General features: G+C 44.6%; 1 protein-coding gene across 2 annotated transcripts; it reads right to left on the bottom strand.

Moving 5' to 3' along the window:
• Nucleotides 1-8467: 8467 nt before the first annotated feature.
• LOC120665607 (NAD-capped RNA hydrolase DXO1-like) lies at nt 8468-18214 on the bottom strand. Of its 2 annotated transcripts, XM_039945201.1 has the most exons (13): nt 17693-18184; nt 16552-16775; nt 16407-16472; nt 16214-16292; nt 15758-15840; nt 15652-15675; nt 15177-15298; nt 13740-13947; nt 13609-13662; nt 13189-13235; nt 12374-12458; nt 9145-9208; nt 8468-9019 (listed from the first exon to the last, which is right to left on the bottom strand). In XM_039945201.1, exons 1-13 carry the CDS (start codon nt 18096-18098, stop codon nt 8898-8900), a joined length of 1584 nt encoding a protein of 527 aa, XP_039801135.1. In that variant the 5' UTR covers nt 18099-18184; the 3' UTR covers nt 8468-8897. The 2 variants fall into 2 exon arrangements, with proteins under 2 accessions (XP_039801135.1, XP_039801136.1); XM_039945202.1 differs by lacking the exons at nt 8468-9019; nt 9145-9208 and adding an exon at nt 9233-9472 and having other exon boundaries at nt 12343-12458; nt 17693-18214.
• Between the last annotated feature and the right edge of the window lie 1404 nt (nt 18215-19618).

Genomic DNA, 19618 nt, shown 5'->3' on the forward strand with positions numbered 1-19618 from the left:
AAACTCCAATTTTTATATAGGAACTTGAAATTTGGCCAAAATAAAAGTTGTAGAGGATGGAAAGATCTACAACTTTCGTTTTGGGCGTAAGTTGATTTGGAGCTCAGATCGATGACAAAAACGAGATCGAACATCGCTAAGTAGATGTTTACTAAGCGAATGTGATTAGCGCTAACGACGAATTTGAGTCCACACTTAGCGAGTTAACTCATGATTAGTGAGACGATTAACACAGGGGTGTTACATGGACCGAGGACGCGAGGAGGTCACCAGCCACAGGAGCCTCGCAGGTCCGCAGCAGCAGCAGCCGCCCGTAGAGCCGAGGCTCTAGAGGCCGAGCGCACAGTGTTCCGTATGGACACTGTTGTGCGTCTGGAGCCAGGTGTGCTGCTCCAGAACTTGATCAAGGCCAATGCGGCAAAGGTCAAGAGGCTCAGGTGGAGTGTTGGGGAGGAGGACTGGTTCCCCGTGACCCGTGACAGCAGGGTCGACCGTAGGTTCTGGACGCTTCTTCAGGCCAATTTTTACGAGACCTACTAGAGGCGGGGCCACAGGATCTTCTCACACAGAGTGCTTGACTTGGTGTCACTGAGGACAGCTGCAGGGGGAGCAGATGTCAGAGAGCATTTCGCTCACTTCAGAGGCCTGCCCAGGTTACTTCAGATAGAGCAGAACAGATATATCGAGGACTGGGTCAGAGTTTTCTATGCCACAGCCTGGATAGCTCCCGAGCATAGAGCCGTACACTTTGTTTTTGGAGGCCAGGTCTTTGGGCTGTCGAGAGCGACGTTAGCAGGGATACTTGGAGTTGACTTGGTTGACGTCTCCCTGCACGAGATGGTATACGGAGATGCAGATCCACCGTGCAGAGCCATGATTGGCGGAATTGCACCTTCTCACGAGGCGATCTCTCAGTGCTTCCGCCAGCCGTTCCCAGCTTCTTACGCCAGAGTTCCGAGCTTGCTGACCCCAGAGGCGTACGCAGTACACATGGCACTCCGGAGGACTCTGTTACTGAGGAGTGGCTACCCAGAGGGGTTTACTGGTCTGCAGCAGTTACTGCTTCTACACATCCTCACTCACGAGCCGTTTGACATAGTAGATTTTATTCTGGCTGAGATAGAGGATGTGATCACAGACGGGATGGGTGTGGTGCGACAATTTCCCTATGTACACTGGATCAGCTATATATGTTCTATGATTGTGCTAGTAGAGTCACCCATCAGCGCTCCCTACCGTCACGACGAGGCTCCCCGGTTCCCAGTTTACCGTCCGACAGCACCACAGGACCGGAGGAGAGGCAGACAGGCCGATAGAGCTGCCATGGCACAGTTGTCACCAGAGGCACAGGCCCGAGTGGCACAGGAGGATGAGGCACTGCTAGCTACCGACGCCCAGCTTCCCGGAGGAGATGATGAGATACACTGGTCTGAGCTTGAGTCAGACTCCTCTGAGGTCGTCGAGTACTTTCCTGCAGCACCCCCAGCCAGTCACGACCACAAGGCAGGGGGGTCTAGAGAGCCAGCTCCAGAGTCACCTGCACCTGCCACTGTCACAGAGTCCCAAGTGACTCAGCCGTCCGAGCTCACCTCTCTTCTTCAGCGGCTTGTTACTCAGTAGAGAGAGGATCGGATCGCTCAGGAGGAGGCCAGGAGAGCCCATGAGGCTCAGCTTGCAGCGATACAGAGGGAGGCCGCCCGAGAGCGTGCTGCAGTGGAGGAGCGGTTTGTCGGCCTTATTGATCGAGTATCACAGAGGACGGACACTCAGTTTCAGCAGATGCAGCAGGGCATGATGGCGATGTTCGGGATGATTACTCAACTGTACACTCACACCGGACTCGCCCCGCAGCAGCCAGGACAGCCAGGCCTTCAGGGTGTTGGAGCACCTCAGCTTGCAGTCACTCCAGCTCCAGCACCTACTGCAGCTCCGGCCACCTCAGCGACACCAGAGACCACGTTCTCGATATCCGCACTACTTGGGTCTGCCGGTCGTCCACTCTTCTCATCACTGCTAGCGACTTCACTCTTCTAGGAGTCTCCTTCGGCAGTCCAGTCAGTCGCCCTCCCCGTCGTACCACAGACACTACCTTCAGGGGGAGGAGGAGAGGGTTCCTTACTTCAGCAGTCGACAAAGCCGACAGCTTCAGCACTTACTACTTCAGATGTTGACACATCTTCTGCTGAGCCAGTCACCACTTCTACGGACCCCCTTCCAGGCAGTGCCAGCACGAGAGCCTCGACGACAGCTACACCCCCAGTCAGTTCAGATCCAGCAGACAGTTCAGACCAGCAGCTCCCGTCCGTCACAAAGGGCTCTCCGTCCGACGACGACGACGACGACGATCCGGACCGCTTCCTTGCAGTACCTCGACAGCCGGATCAGTAGCTCGCCTTTTTGGTGCTTTGACGCCAAAGGGGGAGAGAGTCAGGGGGAGGGTAGAGTTAGAGAGAGCTCGTAGTTATCAGGACCTTGATGTTTTTATATCTAATTTGCTGTTAATTCATGGATATGTACATTTGACGCTTGAGTATGCTGTGGTTTGAGACATATCTATGGATTTCGTTTGAGCCGTTGAGCTCTTTGGTCCTTTTTCGAGTTTGCTTGTGTTTATCATGTTTTTATCTTTCTCGCTCTCTCGATATTTATGTTTGTGTTGTCATCAATCACCAAAAAGGGGGAGATTGTAATCATCTAGGCCCTCAAGGTATGTTTCGGTGATTAATGACAACCATTATTGTGACTAATGAGTTTGTGCAGCTTAATAGATCATTATCGCTCATTTGGTCATATGTCAAAAGAGGCCCCTCAATTTCATTATTCAAAAAGGCGATCTCGGTATTCAACTCATATATATGTCAAGACTAAGGATCTTTCTAGTCCTAAGTGTCATAAGGTTGAGAATGACACTTAGGTTAGTATAGGTTTTATAGTTTTGTAGTGATCACACTATTAAGAGGGGTTAAGGCCAAGTAACTTGAGCATGGACATGGTCAATCAAAAATGGATGCACACTATGGTCACTCAGGTTCCTAGAAGTTCAAATAAGTGGTTTTCAACTCATATCTCAAGAACATTTGGATTTCATTCAAGACTCAAATCAGAAAAGGCAAAATCAGAAAAAGTCTTTAACACCAGTTTAACCGACGCTTACATTTTTCTATACGTTGGTTAAATGAAGTCAGCAGAGTCTGGACAAGTCAACACACCGGTTAAACCGACGTGTTTGAATTTAACGTCGGTGCATTAGTCCAGAGTAGGTTTTTTCCAGGGTGTTTCAAGGTTCTATACACCGGTTAAACCGACGATGTTTGAATTAAGACGTCGGTGCAATTGACCAGTGAGATGGTTTTTTTAGGGATTTCTGAAGTTGTTCTTACCGGTTAAACCGACGATGGTTTTGAGTTAACGTCGGTGCAGTTGTCCAGAGACTTAGTTTTTCAGTTGATCAGTGGACAAATACACTCACCGGTTAAACCGATGATACGTCGGTTAATCTGCCCAAGTTGTAACGGCTAGTTCTAAGAAGGGGCAGTTTACATTCATCGGTTAAACCGACGCTGGCTATTGGAGGATCGTCGGATTAACCGGCGTTGCGCAGTTTTCTGGCAGCTTTTCTCCAACAGCTCTATTCGTGTGAGCTGCCTATATATACCCCTCCAATGGGTCATTTTGCCACTCTTGACACCAGGCAACATCCATACACTTATAATATAGTCAAGAGCCACCTTGAGCTTCATCTTCCATCAAATTGATCATTCAATCATTCAAGAAGCAAGGCTAAGGACTTGAGTAGAGAGAAGCTTGTGTGCATCCGTTCTTGGTGATCGGTTCTTGCTCAAGTGAAGGCCCTAGCTTATTACTCTTGGTGATTGGCATCACCTAGGCGATCTTGGTGATCGAGGTGTTTCTCGCGGAGCTTGCCAAGGATTGTGGGAGCCCGGAGAAGAAGATTGTACGTGGCTTGATCTCCACCACGCCGGGATGGTGAACGGAGACTCTTAGTGAGCACCCACGTCTCAGTGACATGGGAGGTGACAAAACTCTTTGTGAGTGTCACAACGTGGATTAGGGGTGTGTGCCAACACATCGATACCACGGAAAAAAAATCCGATCGTCTCTTGTCCACTCTCTTTATTTCAAGCATTTTCTTTCATGCAATTTATTCATGTGCTTGACTTAGATATCATAACTTAGCTCTACCTTACTAGGCTTTACTTCTCGTTTTTCTCTCATAGCTTGTGTAGGTAGCTTAGTTATCCGGTTGGTGAATTGGTGCCTTACTAGCATTGCATAGGTTAAGGTTGCTTTATCGTGTTTTAGAAATTGAAAAAGGCCCAATTCACCCCCCCTCTTGGTCCATCGATCCTTGCAACTTGCCATCACCAAAATGACAATCAATAGAGTCATCATCTGATCGTGACACACTTATCATATTTCTTCTTATTTGTACTAGGTGGGAAAAGTTTTTTTATTGTTCTAATAGTTCTTGTTTTTCTGCTGAACATAGAAGACAAGCTCACCTCCATTGGTGGCCTTGAGTCTATCCTATTTTTGACTGCACATGGTAAACAGTTTCTCAACATTCCTATTTTCTGGCTGAGTGTTCTAATTGACATGAAAAGTCAAAAAGTCCTTGGGAATAGACTTGAACACCAGCTGAACAACAAAGGGATCTAAAAGAGGCATGTTCATTGTCTTAAACTTGTTTGCCATGTGGCTTATTTCTAGAATCTGTTATCTTATTTCACCGCCAGCATATTTCATGGTCATATGCTGCTCAGCCAAAGTGGCAGCATAAGCTTGGAAGAATCAGTGAACTGACTCTTCACCATTGCTAGGTACTCAGTAGCTGTGGCTCATTCTGGAATTGCCATTCTTATACCATCTGAAATGGAACCTCTAAAAATCATTAGGTACTTGCGGTTTGAAATATTCCAACGTACCTGCTGAATATCCCATTTGGTCCAAGCAATGTCATGGGATTTCTCTCGAATGGCCCATGCATCATCTGCATCGTTCTGAGCCCTTACGGGATTTTCTGGTTCTTCTGGAGCTGGCATTATGATGACTAAATCTATATTGGTCATCGCCAGAGCAATTTGTAATTTCTGAAAACTATTTCCCATAGTTCTGGCCATTTAATTATGGAATGGCATTATTTGAGCACAAATTCAAGATAACAATAATGTCATGTTTAAATTTAACTTTGGTCAAAATTCAAACATACAATATTTTGTGCATTAAGTCTAGATCACCTTTGGGCAGAGATAGAAAAAATGCATAAAATTTCTGGACAAGATTATAATATTGTAACATCAACTTTGGTCAGAAATTACAATATCATAATTCACAAAATTATGTGTTCAAGTCAAAATTCTATATTCAAAATTCAAACATACAATATTCTGTGCATTAAGTCTAAATTGCCTTTGGGAAAAGATAGAAAAAATGCATAAAATTTTTTGGTCAAAATTATAATATTGCAATATCAACTTTGGTCAGAAATTACAATATCATAATTTACTAAAATTCTGAATTCAAGACAACAATTCTATATTTCTCTATGTCAATTATCCCGTTGGTTCAAATTAACATGAAAAAATTTCTAAGTATTCAGAAACATCTCTCTGTAATTTTCTGATCTTAAAATAATACACGTTGGTGCATTACTTATTTAGATTTGAATTCGGAGGAAATTCATTCAAGATTCTAATTCAAAAGGCTTATGAATAATAAAAATGGAAAAAGCATTCTCATTCTCTTTATTTGGCCCGAAGCCAAAAATGGCCCACGGCCCACTTCGTGCACCCGCGTTCCCCCGCGCCCAGGCCGCAACGTGGGCCTAGGCCGGGAATCCAGCCCCCGCGCAGCTCCCTCTTGGGCCGGATTCGGCCCAAAAGCTGCTGGCCGCTCGTCACCGTCGGATCATATCCGACGGTTTTCCTTCTTTTCCGGCGGATCAAAACCCGCCACACGGCCGGTGCCCCTCCAAAGCCTAATCCTCATTCATCTCCCTCCCTTCTTTCCATGTTCCGAGCGGCGGCGGCACCGCCGGCGGCTGTCGCCGGCACGCGCGCGCTCGGCCGCGCCATGGTTGTGCGCAAGGCCCGAGGGCTTCTCTGCATCTTCATTTCTTCTTTCTTCTTGACTTCTTGGCCGGGGCAGCCGGAGCAGCTCGCCAGAGGAGGGCGCCGCCTCGGGGCCACTCGCCGGCGCGTGCGCATGCCTTGGCGCGTGTGCGCCGCCGTCGAGCGGTCTTGTGGCCTCGCCCGAGCCCACACGCAAGGTCAAGGGGTGGCTTGGGGTTCGGCCCATACTTCTTCGCCCGCACGTGCGCGTCGGCGTCCCGGCGGCGCGGCGGCTTGGCTTCTTCTGCACGCGCGTGCGCGGTGGCGTCCCATCGGCACGGCGAGCTACCTGCGCGGCGTCGAGCGACGGCCGGCGGTGGACACGGCAAGTAAGTCCCGCCGCTCCTTTCTTGGTTCTTGTGCTAGGGTTAGGGTTCTTAGTTCTTGATCTTAAGTTTCTTAATTCGAAGGGTCATCTCCTTCTAATCTCTTGCGGATCTCGACCCCAAAACCCGATCTACACTCTAGATCGGCCAATTGATACCATTGTTGGATTCTGTTCTTCTCTATTCTGTACAAGATCATCTTCTAGATGTAAAACCAGGTATGGGGTACAACTTCTTGATAGGATTACAAAAGGTTCATCCCTAAACTAATACAAGAGAGGGAGACAGAGAGAGATGAGTGGGAGGCGCAGACCGTCGCCCGATGGTTCGGTGCAGATCCGGGCGGAGGCGACCTCGGGGACAACTTGCACAGGGACGGCGGTTCTCCGACGAAGACGGCCACGGCGTGGTCCAGAAGCGATGGTGGCGGAGCTTCCTGTCGCTGGCAGCGCCCCCTCTAGATCGGGTCAGGGCTAGGGACTCTCGGTGGGGGTTGTGCGGCAGTCAATCTCACTATTCGCGCCCAGGCCCCCACCTCCCTTTTATACGGCGCTGTGTGACAGGAGCCCGCCAGCCCATGGGCTGGTTGAGCGCCCCCGATCAAGGCGCGGACCAAGGGTCCGACTCATCCGTTGGGCCGAGCCAGAGATCAATTCCAACAGAAGCAACCCAGCCCTCAACGGTGGTGCGGACTGCGCGGACAGTTTGAGCTCGCCGGGGACGACAACATTGAGGTGAGATGGGCCGAGCGGCGCGGGGAGAGGACCACGAACAGCACGGCAATGGCGGAGGCCGCCTCATCGCTACGCCTGATGCCGGCGGCGGCAGCAGGGAGGAGTCCCATCTTGCAGTAGAGTGCGAGGTTCTCACAGGTCCCGGCGGTGCTCCTGCAGCCTAGGAGCAGTGACGGGCGGCAGTGGCCGGCGGCGCTCTGATCTGGCAACTCCGTGACTGCGCCACAGAGAGGAGACTAAGAGAAAGAGGGGGCGCCACTCCCCAGAGAGGAGACTGAGAGAAAGAGAGGGCAACGGGAGACGGGACGGATCGATTCGATCCAATTGAACCAATTGGGTAAGGGGTAAAACTGGTACTTCAAATGCTATGTAAAATGAAAACAATAAAGAAATTCATGAAATCAAGAAAAAAAAAGTTGAAATCCCTTATTTTGAAAGAATTCGCATACTCAGTGTCATATTTTGAAAGGCTTGTGTTGACGTCTTTTACGGATCAACACACGAACACGCTAGATCGCGCGACGCGAGGAGGAGCTCATTGCAGCACCTCCTGTGTGGAGCGGTCAGACCGGTTATCTGAACCGGTCAGACCGGTCGTCGTGCAGAACGACGACGATCCGACGAACGCTCACCCGGGAGGGAACCCTTCGGGGCAAGCGCGTAGGGTTGCCCTAGGCTTGGCAGGCCAGCTAGGGCGTCCTCAAACGCCATGGAGACGAGAGAAGAACAGCATGTCGAGATTGGAAAAGTAAGGAGGAAGAAAGGTAAAAACGATAGATAAATGTATTTGATTGGTTCGATTGGGTTGGATCCCCTCAATCGGTCGTGACCCTTTATATTTATAGGGAGGGATGATCTTATCCCATTAGGAGTCGAAACCCTAATTAATTCTGTGCTAAAATACAACTCCTAACTCGGTCTGGACTGACCGGTCTACCGGGGTGCAGAACTTCCCGAAGCAATCTCGCTCTCATCCGGAGTCCAAATCAGACGTTCCACATATGCATTTTGATGTCTCGACGAGATCTATGCAATGGTAAAGTCCATTTCGCATTTTGAGAACTTTGACCAGACCAGTCTGACCGGTTAAGCAAAGAGGTCTACCTCGATCTGACATTTTTGAGTGTGAACAACTTGCGAATTTAATGTCAAAACAAGTGAGGTGCACATATTCGATCTCAAATATCCAAATTTCTCGCGTACCACAGCAGGTTTGATGTCAAAATTCAATGAGCGTGTGAAGCATTAAACCATAGGTGACATCCATGCACCATTCTATTCGCCTAATGAAAATTTGTTATTTCAAGTCTAGTGTACGAATAAGTTCTGTTTACATGTAACTTGCAACAACTATAACAATTTGCATGTTCATCATTCATCTCATCAATGGTACAGTTTACATGATTGATCGCTCGAACCAGTAGCATAGTGTTATAGCTCTTCGTCTGTCTAGTTTTATACCATTTTGTTACAATCAAAATACAATCTATGATGGGTTCAAAATCTCTTTGGCCACTCAGAAAGTGCACCATGGATGTAGCTGCTCCCGGTGATCGATGCCATTAGCTCATGATGCATCAGCTCATCTCGCTTGCTGATTGGGTTAGAGTAAGTTGTCAGCTCAACAATTCTGGCTCGGCTGATAGAATTGGAGCCCATGGAACTTTCTCCAAGGCAGTTGTCACCGCAGATGTCTATAATAGAATCTAGTCTGCTGCACCTGAAAGTTGCTGCACATGCAAAGTTATGGCTTCAGGGCAGGGAGACTGGGCACGTAGAAGTTCCAAGCGATTAAATGGATGTACAAATTGCAGAACATAGTCTTCATCTGCAAGAAATGGGGTAAACAACTACATGAGTGCCAACTGAGATGACAACATTATGAACACAAGAACAATATTAAAAGTTGCCAGGTGAAAGTGCAACTTATTAAAAAGGTGAAGAAACTCTTACTCTCTTTGACAGTCCCATACAGCCAGCATAAGACCTCGTCAGCAAAGGCCAGGCAAACACCACCCTAAGTACAGGGAGATTAGTACAACTATTCGAAGACATGTTAAAATTTGAATGCAAGAAAGTAACTGCAAATCGCATTTGCTCCAATCATATCTAATCTGGAGGAAACCATTGGATTCTGAACTTACCACAAAAGTTTTTCACCGTCAATTTCAAACAGTGCTTAAAATAGGGAAGTGTGCCAGAAAATTGAGTGCATTACTTTTACCGTTTATACATTAGATGATTCATGAATTAGTTCGACATTGCCAGATTCCTCCACTACCAATACAACAACAACATAGCCTTTTTTCCCAAGCAAATTGAGGTAGACTAGAGATGAAACCCGAAAGAAATAAATTCAAGGTTCAGGCACATTGATAGCTAGTCTCCAAGCGCTCCTATCCAAAGCTATCTCTTTAGAGATATTCCAATCCTTAAGGTCTCTCTTAACCGACTCATCCCACGTCAGTTTAGGTCTACCTCTACCCCTCTTTACATTATCGACCCGCTCAAGAACCCCATTACGCACCGGCGCCTCAGGAGGCCTTCGTTGGACATGTCCAAACCATCTCATCCGATGCTGGGTAAGTTTCTCCTCAATTGGTGCCACTCCGACCCTATCCCGAATAACTTCGTTCCGGACTTTATCCCTCCTTGTGTGCCCGCAAAACCACCGCAACATCCGCATCTCTGCTACACTCAGTTGTTGGACATGTCGCCTTTTTGTATGCCAACATTCAGCACCGTATAGCATCGCCGGACGAATTGCTGTCCTATAGAATTTGCCTTTTAACTTTTGTGGCACCCTCTTGTCACAAAGGATGCCAGAAGCTTGCCGCCATTTCCACCAGCCAGCTGAAATTCTATGCCTAACATCTTCATCAATGTCGCCATCCTTTTGTAGCACCGATCCTAAATACCGAAAAGTATCCTTCTGGACCACCACTTGTCCATCTAGACTAACGTCTCCCCCCTCATGCCTAGTCGCGCTGAAATCGCATATCATGTACTCGGTCTTGGTCCTACTAAGTCTGAACTCTTTCGACTCTAACGTGCGTCTCCACAGCTCTAACTTCCTATTAACCACTGCCCTACTCTCGTCAACTAGCACCACATCATCAGCAAAGAGCATACACCAAGGAATCTCACCTTGTAAATCCCTTGTGACCTCATCCATCACTAAAGCAAATAAATAAGGGCTCAATGCTGACCCCTGGTGTAGGCCTATGTTAATAGGAAAGTCAGTGGTGTTGCCATCACATGTCCGGACAGACGTCGTCGCATCCTTATACATATCCTTAATGAGAGTAATGTACTTAGTTGGGACTTTGTGCTTCTCCAAGGCCCCCCACATGACATTTCTCGGTAATTTGTCATATGCCTTCTCAAGGTCAATGAAGACCATGTGCAAGTCCTTCTTCTGTTCCCTATATCTCTCCATCAATTGTCGTATTAAAAAAATCGCCTCCATGGTTGACCTTCTAGGCATGAACCCAAATTGGTTTTGGGTCACACTTATCACTCTTCTTAGGCGATGCTCGATAACCCTCTCCCAAAGCTTCATCGTATAGCTCATCAGCTTAATCTCACGGTAGTTAGTACAACTTTGAACATCACCCTTGTTTTTTAAGATAGGTACTAATATACTTCTCCTCCATTCTTCCGGCATCTTGTTTGACCGAAAAATGAGATTAAAAAGCTTAGTTAACCATACTATTGCTCTATCTCCTAGGTATCTCCACACCTCAATGGGGATACCATCAGGGCCCATCGATTTACCTCCCTTCATCCTCTTCAAAGCCTCCCCGATCTCTACCTCCTGAATTCTCCTCACAAAACGTCTGTTGGTATCGTCAAAAGAATCATCTAACTCAAGGGTAGGGCCCTCACTCTCCCCATTAAACAACTTGTCGAAGTACTCTCTCCATCTATCCATGATCTCCTCATCCTTCACTAGCAGTCGATCTGTCCCATCCTTAATGCATTTGATTTGGTTGATGTCCCTTGTCTTCCGCTCGCGGATCCTAACCATCCTATAAATGCCATTCTCCCCTTCTTTCGTGCCTAGCCGCTGATACAGGTCATCATACGTCTTACCCTTTGCTACATTCACAGCTCGCTTTGCAACCCTCTTCGCTAATTTATAGCCCTCGATGTTGGCTGCACTCTTGTCAAGGTGGAGGCGCTTGAAACACTCCTCCTTAATAGCCCTTTGCACCTCGTCATTCCACCACCAGGTGTCTTTCCCCTCCTGTTTGCCTCCCCTACTCACGCCAAACACCTCTGAGGCCACCTTCCGAACACATGTTGCCATCTTTAGCCACATGTCATCTGCGTTTTCTCCTTCTTCCCAAGGCCCCTCACCTAGCATCCTTTCCTTAAACGCTTGTGCCGCTTCCCCTTTAAGCTTCCACCACTTTGTTCTCGCAATCTTGGCACATTTGTCCCGGTGGACACGTACCCGAAGACGAAAGTCCGCCACCACAAGCTTGTGTTGAGGGACAACACACTCCCCAGGTATCACCTTACAATCTAAGCAATCACGTCTATCCTCCCTCCTAGCAAGGATAAAGTCGATCTGGCTCGAGTGTTGTCCACTACGAAATGTCACAAGATAGGATTCCCTCTTCTTAAACACGGCATTCGCTATCAACAAGTCGTAGGCTAACGCGAAGTTCAACACATCCTCCCCCTCTTGACTCCTGCTACCGTACCCAAAACCCACGTGCACTCGCTCGAACCCTACATTAGTCGCACCCACATGGCCGTTGAGATCTCCTATGAAGAATTTCTCGCTGGTAGGCACGGTACTAACCATGCTATCTAGATCTTCCCAGAACTGCATCTTGGTGCTCTCACTAAGACCTACCTGAGGGGCATAGGCACTGATCACATTCAAAACCGAATCTCCAACTACCAACCGGATTAGGATAATCCGGTCGCCTTGCCTTCTAACCTCTACGACTCCATCCTTAATGCTCCTATCAATCAAGATGCCTACACCATTCCTACCCGGAGTTGCTCCCGTGTACCAAAGCTTGAAGCCAGTATCCTCAACCTCCTTCGCCTTCTGGCCCTTCCATTTAGTCTCCTGAACGCATAGAATATTTACACGCCTCCTAATTGCTACACTACCAGCAGTTCCTCCACTACCAATAAATTATAGAAACATTATTCAGCGTACCTGCCAGTAGTTCTTTGCCTTCACCTTTTGTGTAATATCTTTGGTTCTTAGTCTTTCTGTTCGCACGAGTATGCCAGCATCATTCCTACAGGCCAAAAGAAATTTAGGTATCCCATTGGAAGCATTAGGCCCACATGATAGCATTAGAATTTGGGTGTTTCAAAACTTATAGCAGGCAAGAAATTTAGTCTTCTTATGACAAACAATGTGTTAGACACAGAACAAAAAAACTAGCAAGGCATCCAATTGAGCAGTAATAAATAATGATAGTTGCAACTACTTGTACTAGGCTACTAGCAGTTGGACACATGGCACACATGTGCAAAACCTTGACGTTGTACACAGGGAACGCCAATAGGAACGCTAGAATTGAAAAAGAATTTGTCAGTGTGTTGTTTAGGAAAAAAGAATTTTTCCCTCATGTTGTTAGTTATGAAATTAATTGCCTTCCTAGTCCAGGGCATGGTTCCTAAATATATGGATGGTTAACCATCAACCATATGAGACCTGTGGGCCATTCATTTAGTTTGTGGATGCCTGCGCCTTTATAGCATAGAGTACTTCTAAAGTAGTATAGATAAGACAGTCGTGCAGAGCAGTGAGGAATTGCAGATTAATAATTAGTACCTATAAGAATAGAGCCATTAAGACCCAATGCAACCATTAGCAACATATTTTGCTTTATAATCATATCAACAAGATTAACTTCAGCAGTCAGATTTAAATGCACAATGGCAAGTGACAAAGCTCAGAAGACCAGAATGGCAGAATCTCGTTATAATATAGAGGAAAACATGATAAAAGGTGAATAATACCTGAATCCCACAACAACATAAGGAACACCCGCCAGGAATGATTGAATCTGCAATGTTTTGAGAAGTGGTGATGTTTCAAGATATTAGGAACTTATGAAAATAATATGCTAATTGCTGAAAAGTATTAGTCGACAGACTTGTAATGGGATTTCTATATTATCATCTTACACTCCATACTTCATGTCATTACATAAAAAGGTTAAAGAAATATTGAGTATCAAACATAATAAAGAAACACATTTTCAAGAAAAGCAATCAATATCCAAAATAAAATTCCACACCAAAAATAATTGAATAAGAAAATGAATAGATAATTTTGAAAACAATTCAAATTACCTAATACAAACAGCAATAAAGAACAAGCAGTAGACTCTGGAACCTAACTAGCTTACAGGGGAAAGAACAAGATGAGTAAAATACCCAAAACCTAAGTAGCTTTTCTTTCTCATATGCTTCCACTGTGTGGTACTCCAGCTGCACATCAAGCTCAATGATAAAATCTTAATTAAAAAAATGTGGTAGCATAACTTGGGAATTCATGGAAAACAAACCTCTCTGCTTGTTTTCAACTCCACATAGAACCGCCTGCCATCATCAGTTGCATCACAGCAGTCCATCTCAGCACCCATAATAATGCGATGGGCACCCAATTTTGTCTTTATTACAGAACAATACTCTACATTTGCATCAATACCTCCTCCATCCTCACTGAAGGAGTTCTCAGTGGCAAGGTTTTCAAAAGAATAGCCCCAATAACATCTGAGAATCGAATATAAGAGGAGAAAGTGCCGGATCATCAGTATATTAGTGTAGTTTGGGTTCTTTCCATGTTATCAAGGAATTAGAACGCATCATCAGGCCAACATTCCTGAAGTGTATTAGTAAGCTTCACAGTTGAGAAAGACACCAACTAGGGTTCAAATCCTGGTGGCAGCAAAAAAAAATCCCCTTGCTGGCAACCCAAAAAGTAGTGGTAGGGCGCCGGCCTGTGGCACCTGTGGTTGGTTTGGACCCTCCTCCCACGTTGCAGTGGTCGCTAACGCTAACCTAGTTGGACGTCGTCGGCCTAGGTTAGGGTGCAGCCCTATAGGGGTGAAGCCGGGGTTCAGGGGTTTTCTCGGTCGATTTGGCTGAGGTTTCTCCTTAGTGCAATCCCGTGGGGGCGGTCTTTCCCCCACCGGAAGAGTTTTTTAGAACGCATCATCAGAAATATCAATATGCCACTATTAAGCTACTCGTGCGGTACATTGACAGACAAAACAACCACCATTGAATGTGTATAAATATCTTAGAAGTTTATACTTGGTTTCTTAAACAATGCTGGTCGATCAAACTAGAATGCACATAAGCTACTTTTGCAGCTCATCTTTTTTTCTCACTCCAGGCTATCACCCCTGATTTTATTACTTTCAAGCAACAAAGTTTCAAATTCGGTTCAAGCAAGAGTTCAGAAAGAAAAGCTAAGTTTTTTTAGCCCATGGTAAACCTTTTTTTTTTTTGAAATTTCTCACCTTGTCCCAATCTCCAATGCTCGGATTACTAAATCGTTCCCTCCACCCTTTTTAAATGGCCCTCTAAAATCAATGTGATCACACTTTATAAAATAGTACAATCTGACCAACAAGGTCAAAACCATCTAATTGGAAGTATTCACATAATATTGCAGTCCTACTACTATGTAACACCTGATTTTAAAAGGAATGGTCAAAGATTTGAAGTTATATCTTCCCAAATGTCCAAATTTCCCACCAAGTATTAACACTTTAGACAATTAATTATATCTTACTGGACTGCATGCGAAAATATGGCAACAAATTAAATCAGCATCGTGAAATTAAGATTGGCCAGGACAAAATTTTGAATTATAAAAAGTAAATTTAATTTGTATTTTAGCATATATATATACTAAAATTTGATTAACTTCTTCGTTACTGAACCTTTTATCATGCAAGGGGACAAAATAGGAAGGAAAGGGGGAGAGAAATCACCTCCTACGCTCCACCTCACTTTTTGGTCTTTCAGGGAGCTTATGAACATCAAGGTATACAACACCCCTTCTTTTGTGAACGCCCATCTTCCATGGTTCTCTTAGGTAAGCAGTGGCCAATATCTGATGACAAAGTTGTTATATTCGTCTTTCAGAATAAAAGCGCATAAAAAGTCACAGAAAAATGTTGTGTTGCAGAGTGACTAGAAACTAAAACAAGGCACAAAAAAATATGGTCATACCAGCAATGTTTTAGTAAAAAAGTCAATAGAAATGTAATAAGTAACAAAATAACAAAATGGGGTGAAGGATGAAGAACTTTTAGACAGTTTGTACTAGAATAGTGATACAAAAAAATTGTGGTCCTCAGATAATTTGCACCCGAAGCATCATACCGGCAATGTTTTAGTAAAAAGTCACTAAAAATGCAAGTAACAAAAAGGAGGCAAAAAAGTTTTAGATAGTATGCACCATACCTTGTTAAGATTATTGCGGTATGTCTGCAAGAAGAGCACAAATTATCAGCAGGACTAAGAAATTTAGTAAGGTAACAAATGAAGATTGGCATTAATGTGACATTACCACAAAATGTATATTATTCTGAAGAATTATGTTCGTACTTCTTATGCATGCGAGAAGATCGCCAAATCCTTCAGAACCCAAATCTGACATTGAACCAAGTCCATCATGACAAAACACCCTCAGATGCAAATATTTTTTTTTTAAAAAAAGAAAGACTAACTCTCAATAGCAGAATTACTTCTTTTCATCCTTATGTAGAATACAAAAGGAAAAATTGAAACTGAGGTTTTCTCTCCCTTTATCTACTAAACATCTTCTACTTACATTCTCTATGTTACTACAGTGTATATGCCCTAAGTGGTCCATCAATGTAAGTTATATATCATAATAATTGAAAAAGAATTTTCAGGCATTGACAGAAACAGATTCATACACTATATACTAAGATAAGAGTTGTAATTGTAAATATCAACTAGGATGTAGCAAAGAAAAACATGAGCTCAAGAAAGAATCTACCTTTCTTCTCTATAAATGACTCGAATCCTTTATTGAGATCTGCACCGACATAGTCACAAATTTCACGTTTGAAGAGCCTCTAGAGAACAGAAGGATGTTAGTATATAATCCAATATAACAGAAAAAGTAAAAACACAGACAAAACTTTTGATATTTACTGAAAAGAGAAATCAATGCTACTCCAGGATCTTACCAAGCTGCGATCATCAAAGAACACACCTCCACCTTCAACGCGGCTTAAGCATGCGATCTCGGAAGGCTGCATGAGCAGCAAACATGACTCCACAGAGATGAGTAACAATCAGAAGATGAAATGAACATGATAATACTATACACACCTCCTGAAAAGCAACAGCTTTTCTAGACAATGTTTCTTCGCTCTTATTAAGCTTCAGATCTGAAACCAAACCTTCGACATTGCGCCCATTCCCGAATCTACCATAGCCAAAGTTATGTCGCCCTGGATGACCTCCTGGTCTCGGAAGAAGTGGTGGACCTCTGCCACCTCGTCCTCCAAAGCCTCCTCGAGAATGATTATTAGTGTTCCGAATTGCAGGAAGCACTGCAAAAAAATACCCATAATGAAATAAAGTATTAATACTCCAATCTTTCAACCTAAATCCATCCAAGCTTATAAAAGCAGTTGCACCAAGCCCCCAAAATATCAAGTATCGTGGCCATGAAAATAATCCGGCCATTCATCACATGAAAATATTGGTAGGTTGAATGGATGTTGACATGGTAGATATTGAGTTGTTACATAGGAAGCTTTTGTCAGACGTGCGCTATACCATTGTCAGCATAATAGCACAAATGAAATGATTATTAACTTTTCAGGATGCTTTCAACACAAAGATGCATTGCCAAAAGCTGTAAGTGTTCATTACATTCTTCAGAGACATAATTTACAGTTTTCTCAATGGAAATGAAAACAGCTTAGATGCAACCTTCCCAATCCCAACAAACTACTCTCCAATTTTGAGGCAAATCCTTTTTTGACTAAATGGTCCGAATTCAAAATGTGGTTGTTCCAGTATCCTCCTCAACAATTTTACATTCATGCTGCCGTAATTTAAAATATTTTGCAGCACGCGAAAGATTACGAACCATCAGCCGGAAGACGATGGTGAACCTGCATGCCACAGCTGAAACAACCGCCACACTATGCCTAAGGAAAGTGGAAGCCGAAAGGGAGAGAAAGAGAACAATAATAAAACAATAATGTAAGGTGAAATTCATTGTTATGTATCCTAATTCCTAAAGTATGAAAATTCTACAATCTATAAAAGTCTACCCTACCTCACTAAACCCTGCGGGCAACCAACTCAAAAGTCAAAACAAAACCATTCGAGAAAGTTGGTAAGGTTCTGTAGCGGTTTCGTAGCTAATTCTGAAACCAAAGACAGAAGCTACTACTATTCAATCTAGAAACTGGCCCTAGGGCATTGGCAACCAACTTAGTACTGACGAGAGACGGACCTGGGACTAGGTACAGGCTGCGCGCGGGGGTTCTGACGTAATCCTCGTTGTCGGAGCCGAACAAATCCCTCTCTTCCTCTACCTCCTCGTCCCCATCCTCCCCCCTCTCGTCGTCCCGGTAGTCAGCGGCGCCGGTGCCCCTCGTCCCCACGAGGTTGGACGAATCGGCGCCGTCCTCGCCATCCCCCTCGTCGGCGCCGTCCTCACCCTCCACGCCAGCGCCGTCGCTGAGGCTTGAGCCGCCACTGGAGGATGAGGAGGACGCGGCGGCGGAGGACGATGAGGATGAGGACGGGGAGGAGGAGCCCGACGAGTCGCCGCCACCGTCGGCCTCAGCCTCAGCGCCACCGTCTTGGACGTCGTAGTCCTCGCCGAAGACGTCGACGTCCTGTTCAGAGAAGTCCATGGCGAGCGCGGCGGGGGCGGGGCGGCCGGGAAGGCTTTTCCTTTCGGGCCTGGTCGGAGGCGGAACGGAGAAGGGTTGTAGTGGGATCCGACACGGCAGGGAGCGAAAGAAACCCCCTGGACTGGAATAGGGTTCATCGGACCAGATCGACGGGCAGTGTGTGTGTCCCCTCGTCTAGATCCAAATGAAGACTAGCCAGTTTGACATGCTAAATAAAAAGCTTGTTAAGTTACCCATTTTTAATTCTCCAAATTATGATTTTTTCAAACTCCCAAAATAGTATGGGGAGGAAAAAAATAGACCATTCCTAAGAGTTTCATGTACTTCACTTGAAAAAGGGATTGGGAGTCACAATGTGGTGTTTATTTTTTAGCACAAAGATAGAAAATAGGCCAATTGTTAGGAGGCGGAGAATTGGAATAGAAAACTATTGGAGAGGATTTTTTTCCAAAAGAACAAAGATGAGAAAGAGAAATAGAGAACTATTGAGGTTGCACTTAGTTGTTACACCGATAACCATTTTTAAATACAAGTATGTCATTATTTTAGCAAATTCCAAGTTTTTTCCTCACATGAGTTGTAATGGCAATAAAAGGAATCTCATCGTATACTATCTCATGATGAACTGAGTGCAAGTTAAACATTCTAATTTCACCCCCACAATGTGATGTCTGGCTTGTGGTCTTGTTCAATGGTTGAGTCCGCGGTGTGTTTTGTTAATTTTTTTCTTCTTAATTAACTAATATAAAAGGTAGAACTCCTGCTATTTTCATTTTAAAAATTCTAATTGTTTTCTAATTTCATGTAACACATCACATACATAATCGACAGGAAAAATAATTTTGCTGCAAACATTATGTTAATTGTTTCCAGAACAATGGATAAATGGAATCGTGCTTGCAAAATTGTTGTAGTACCAAGTTCTTGTCCAATCCGGCTTTATAGCAAATATAAAGCTCATACTTCCTGCATTAACATCTACAGTATGAAATAAATACACTAAAACATTTTACTCTTGTACATTTTTGGAGTTCGTAGACATAAAAGACACACTCTTACAAGTTGGTGGACCTCTGGTGCATTTTACTCTTGTACATATTGGCAACATTTTAAAAAAAGTTGCCAGTGTTAATTACGGTGTGATGGTGTGACATTCGAGATAGGGCCTGTTTGGTTACGTTGTGAAAAAAATTTCATGGAAACATTCCCACATGTTTAGTTAGGAAAATTGCATGCAAAGTCAAAAATTGCTACATGCACACATCTATGACCCCACCCCGTAGGCCCAAATTTCCAACTCTTCCAACCAAACACATGAAAAATTTACCAGGAATTTTTTTCCATCCCCTAAACCAAACAAGGCCAATTTCTTATGTGTTTTGTGCGTTTGGTGTTAGTTTTAGACCCTATATATATATATCATATATTAGTAGAGTTATAATCATATTCGTACTACTATTGTTTGACATAATTTTTTATTAAGAAACTAATAATGGCGTGTTCCCGCCGTGTTTCCCAGG

Source organism: Panicum virgatum, chromosome 3N, assembly GCF_016808335.1.
Source record: "Panicum virgatum strain AP13 chromosome 3N, P.virgatum_v5, whole genome shotgun sequence".
NCBI classification, from domain to species: domain Eukaryota; kingdom Viridiplantae; phylum Streptophyta; class Magnoliopsida; order Poales; family Poaceae; genus Panicum; species Panicum virgatum.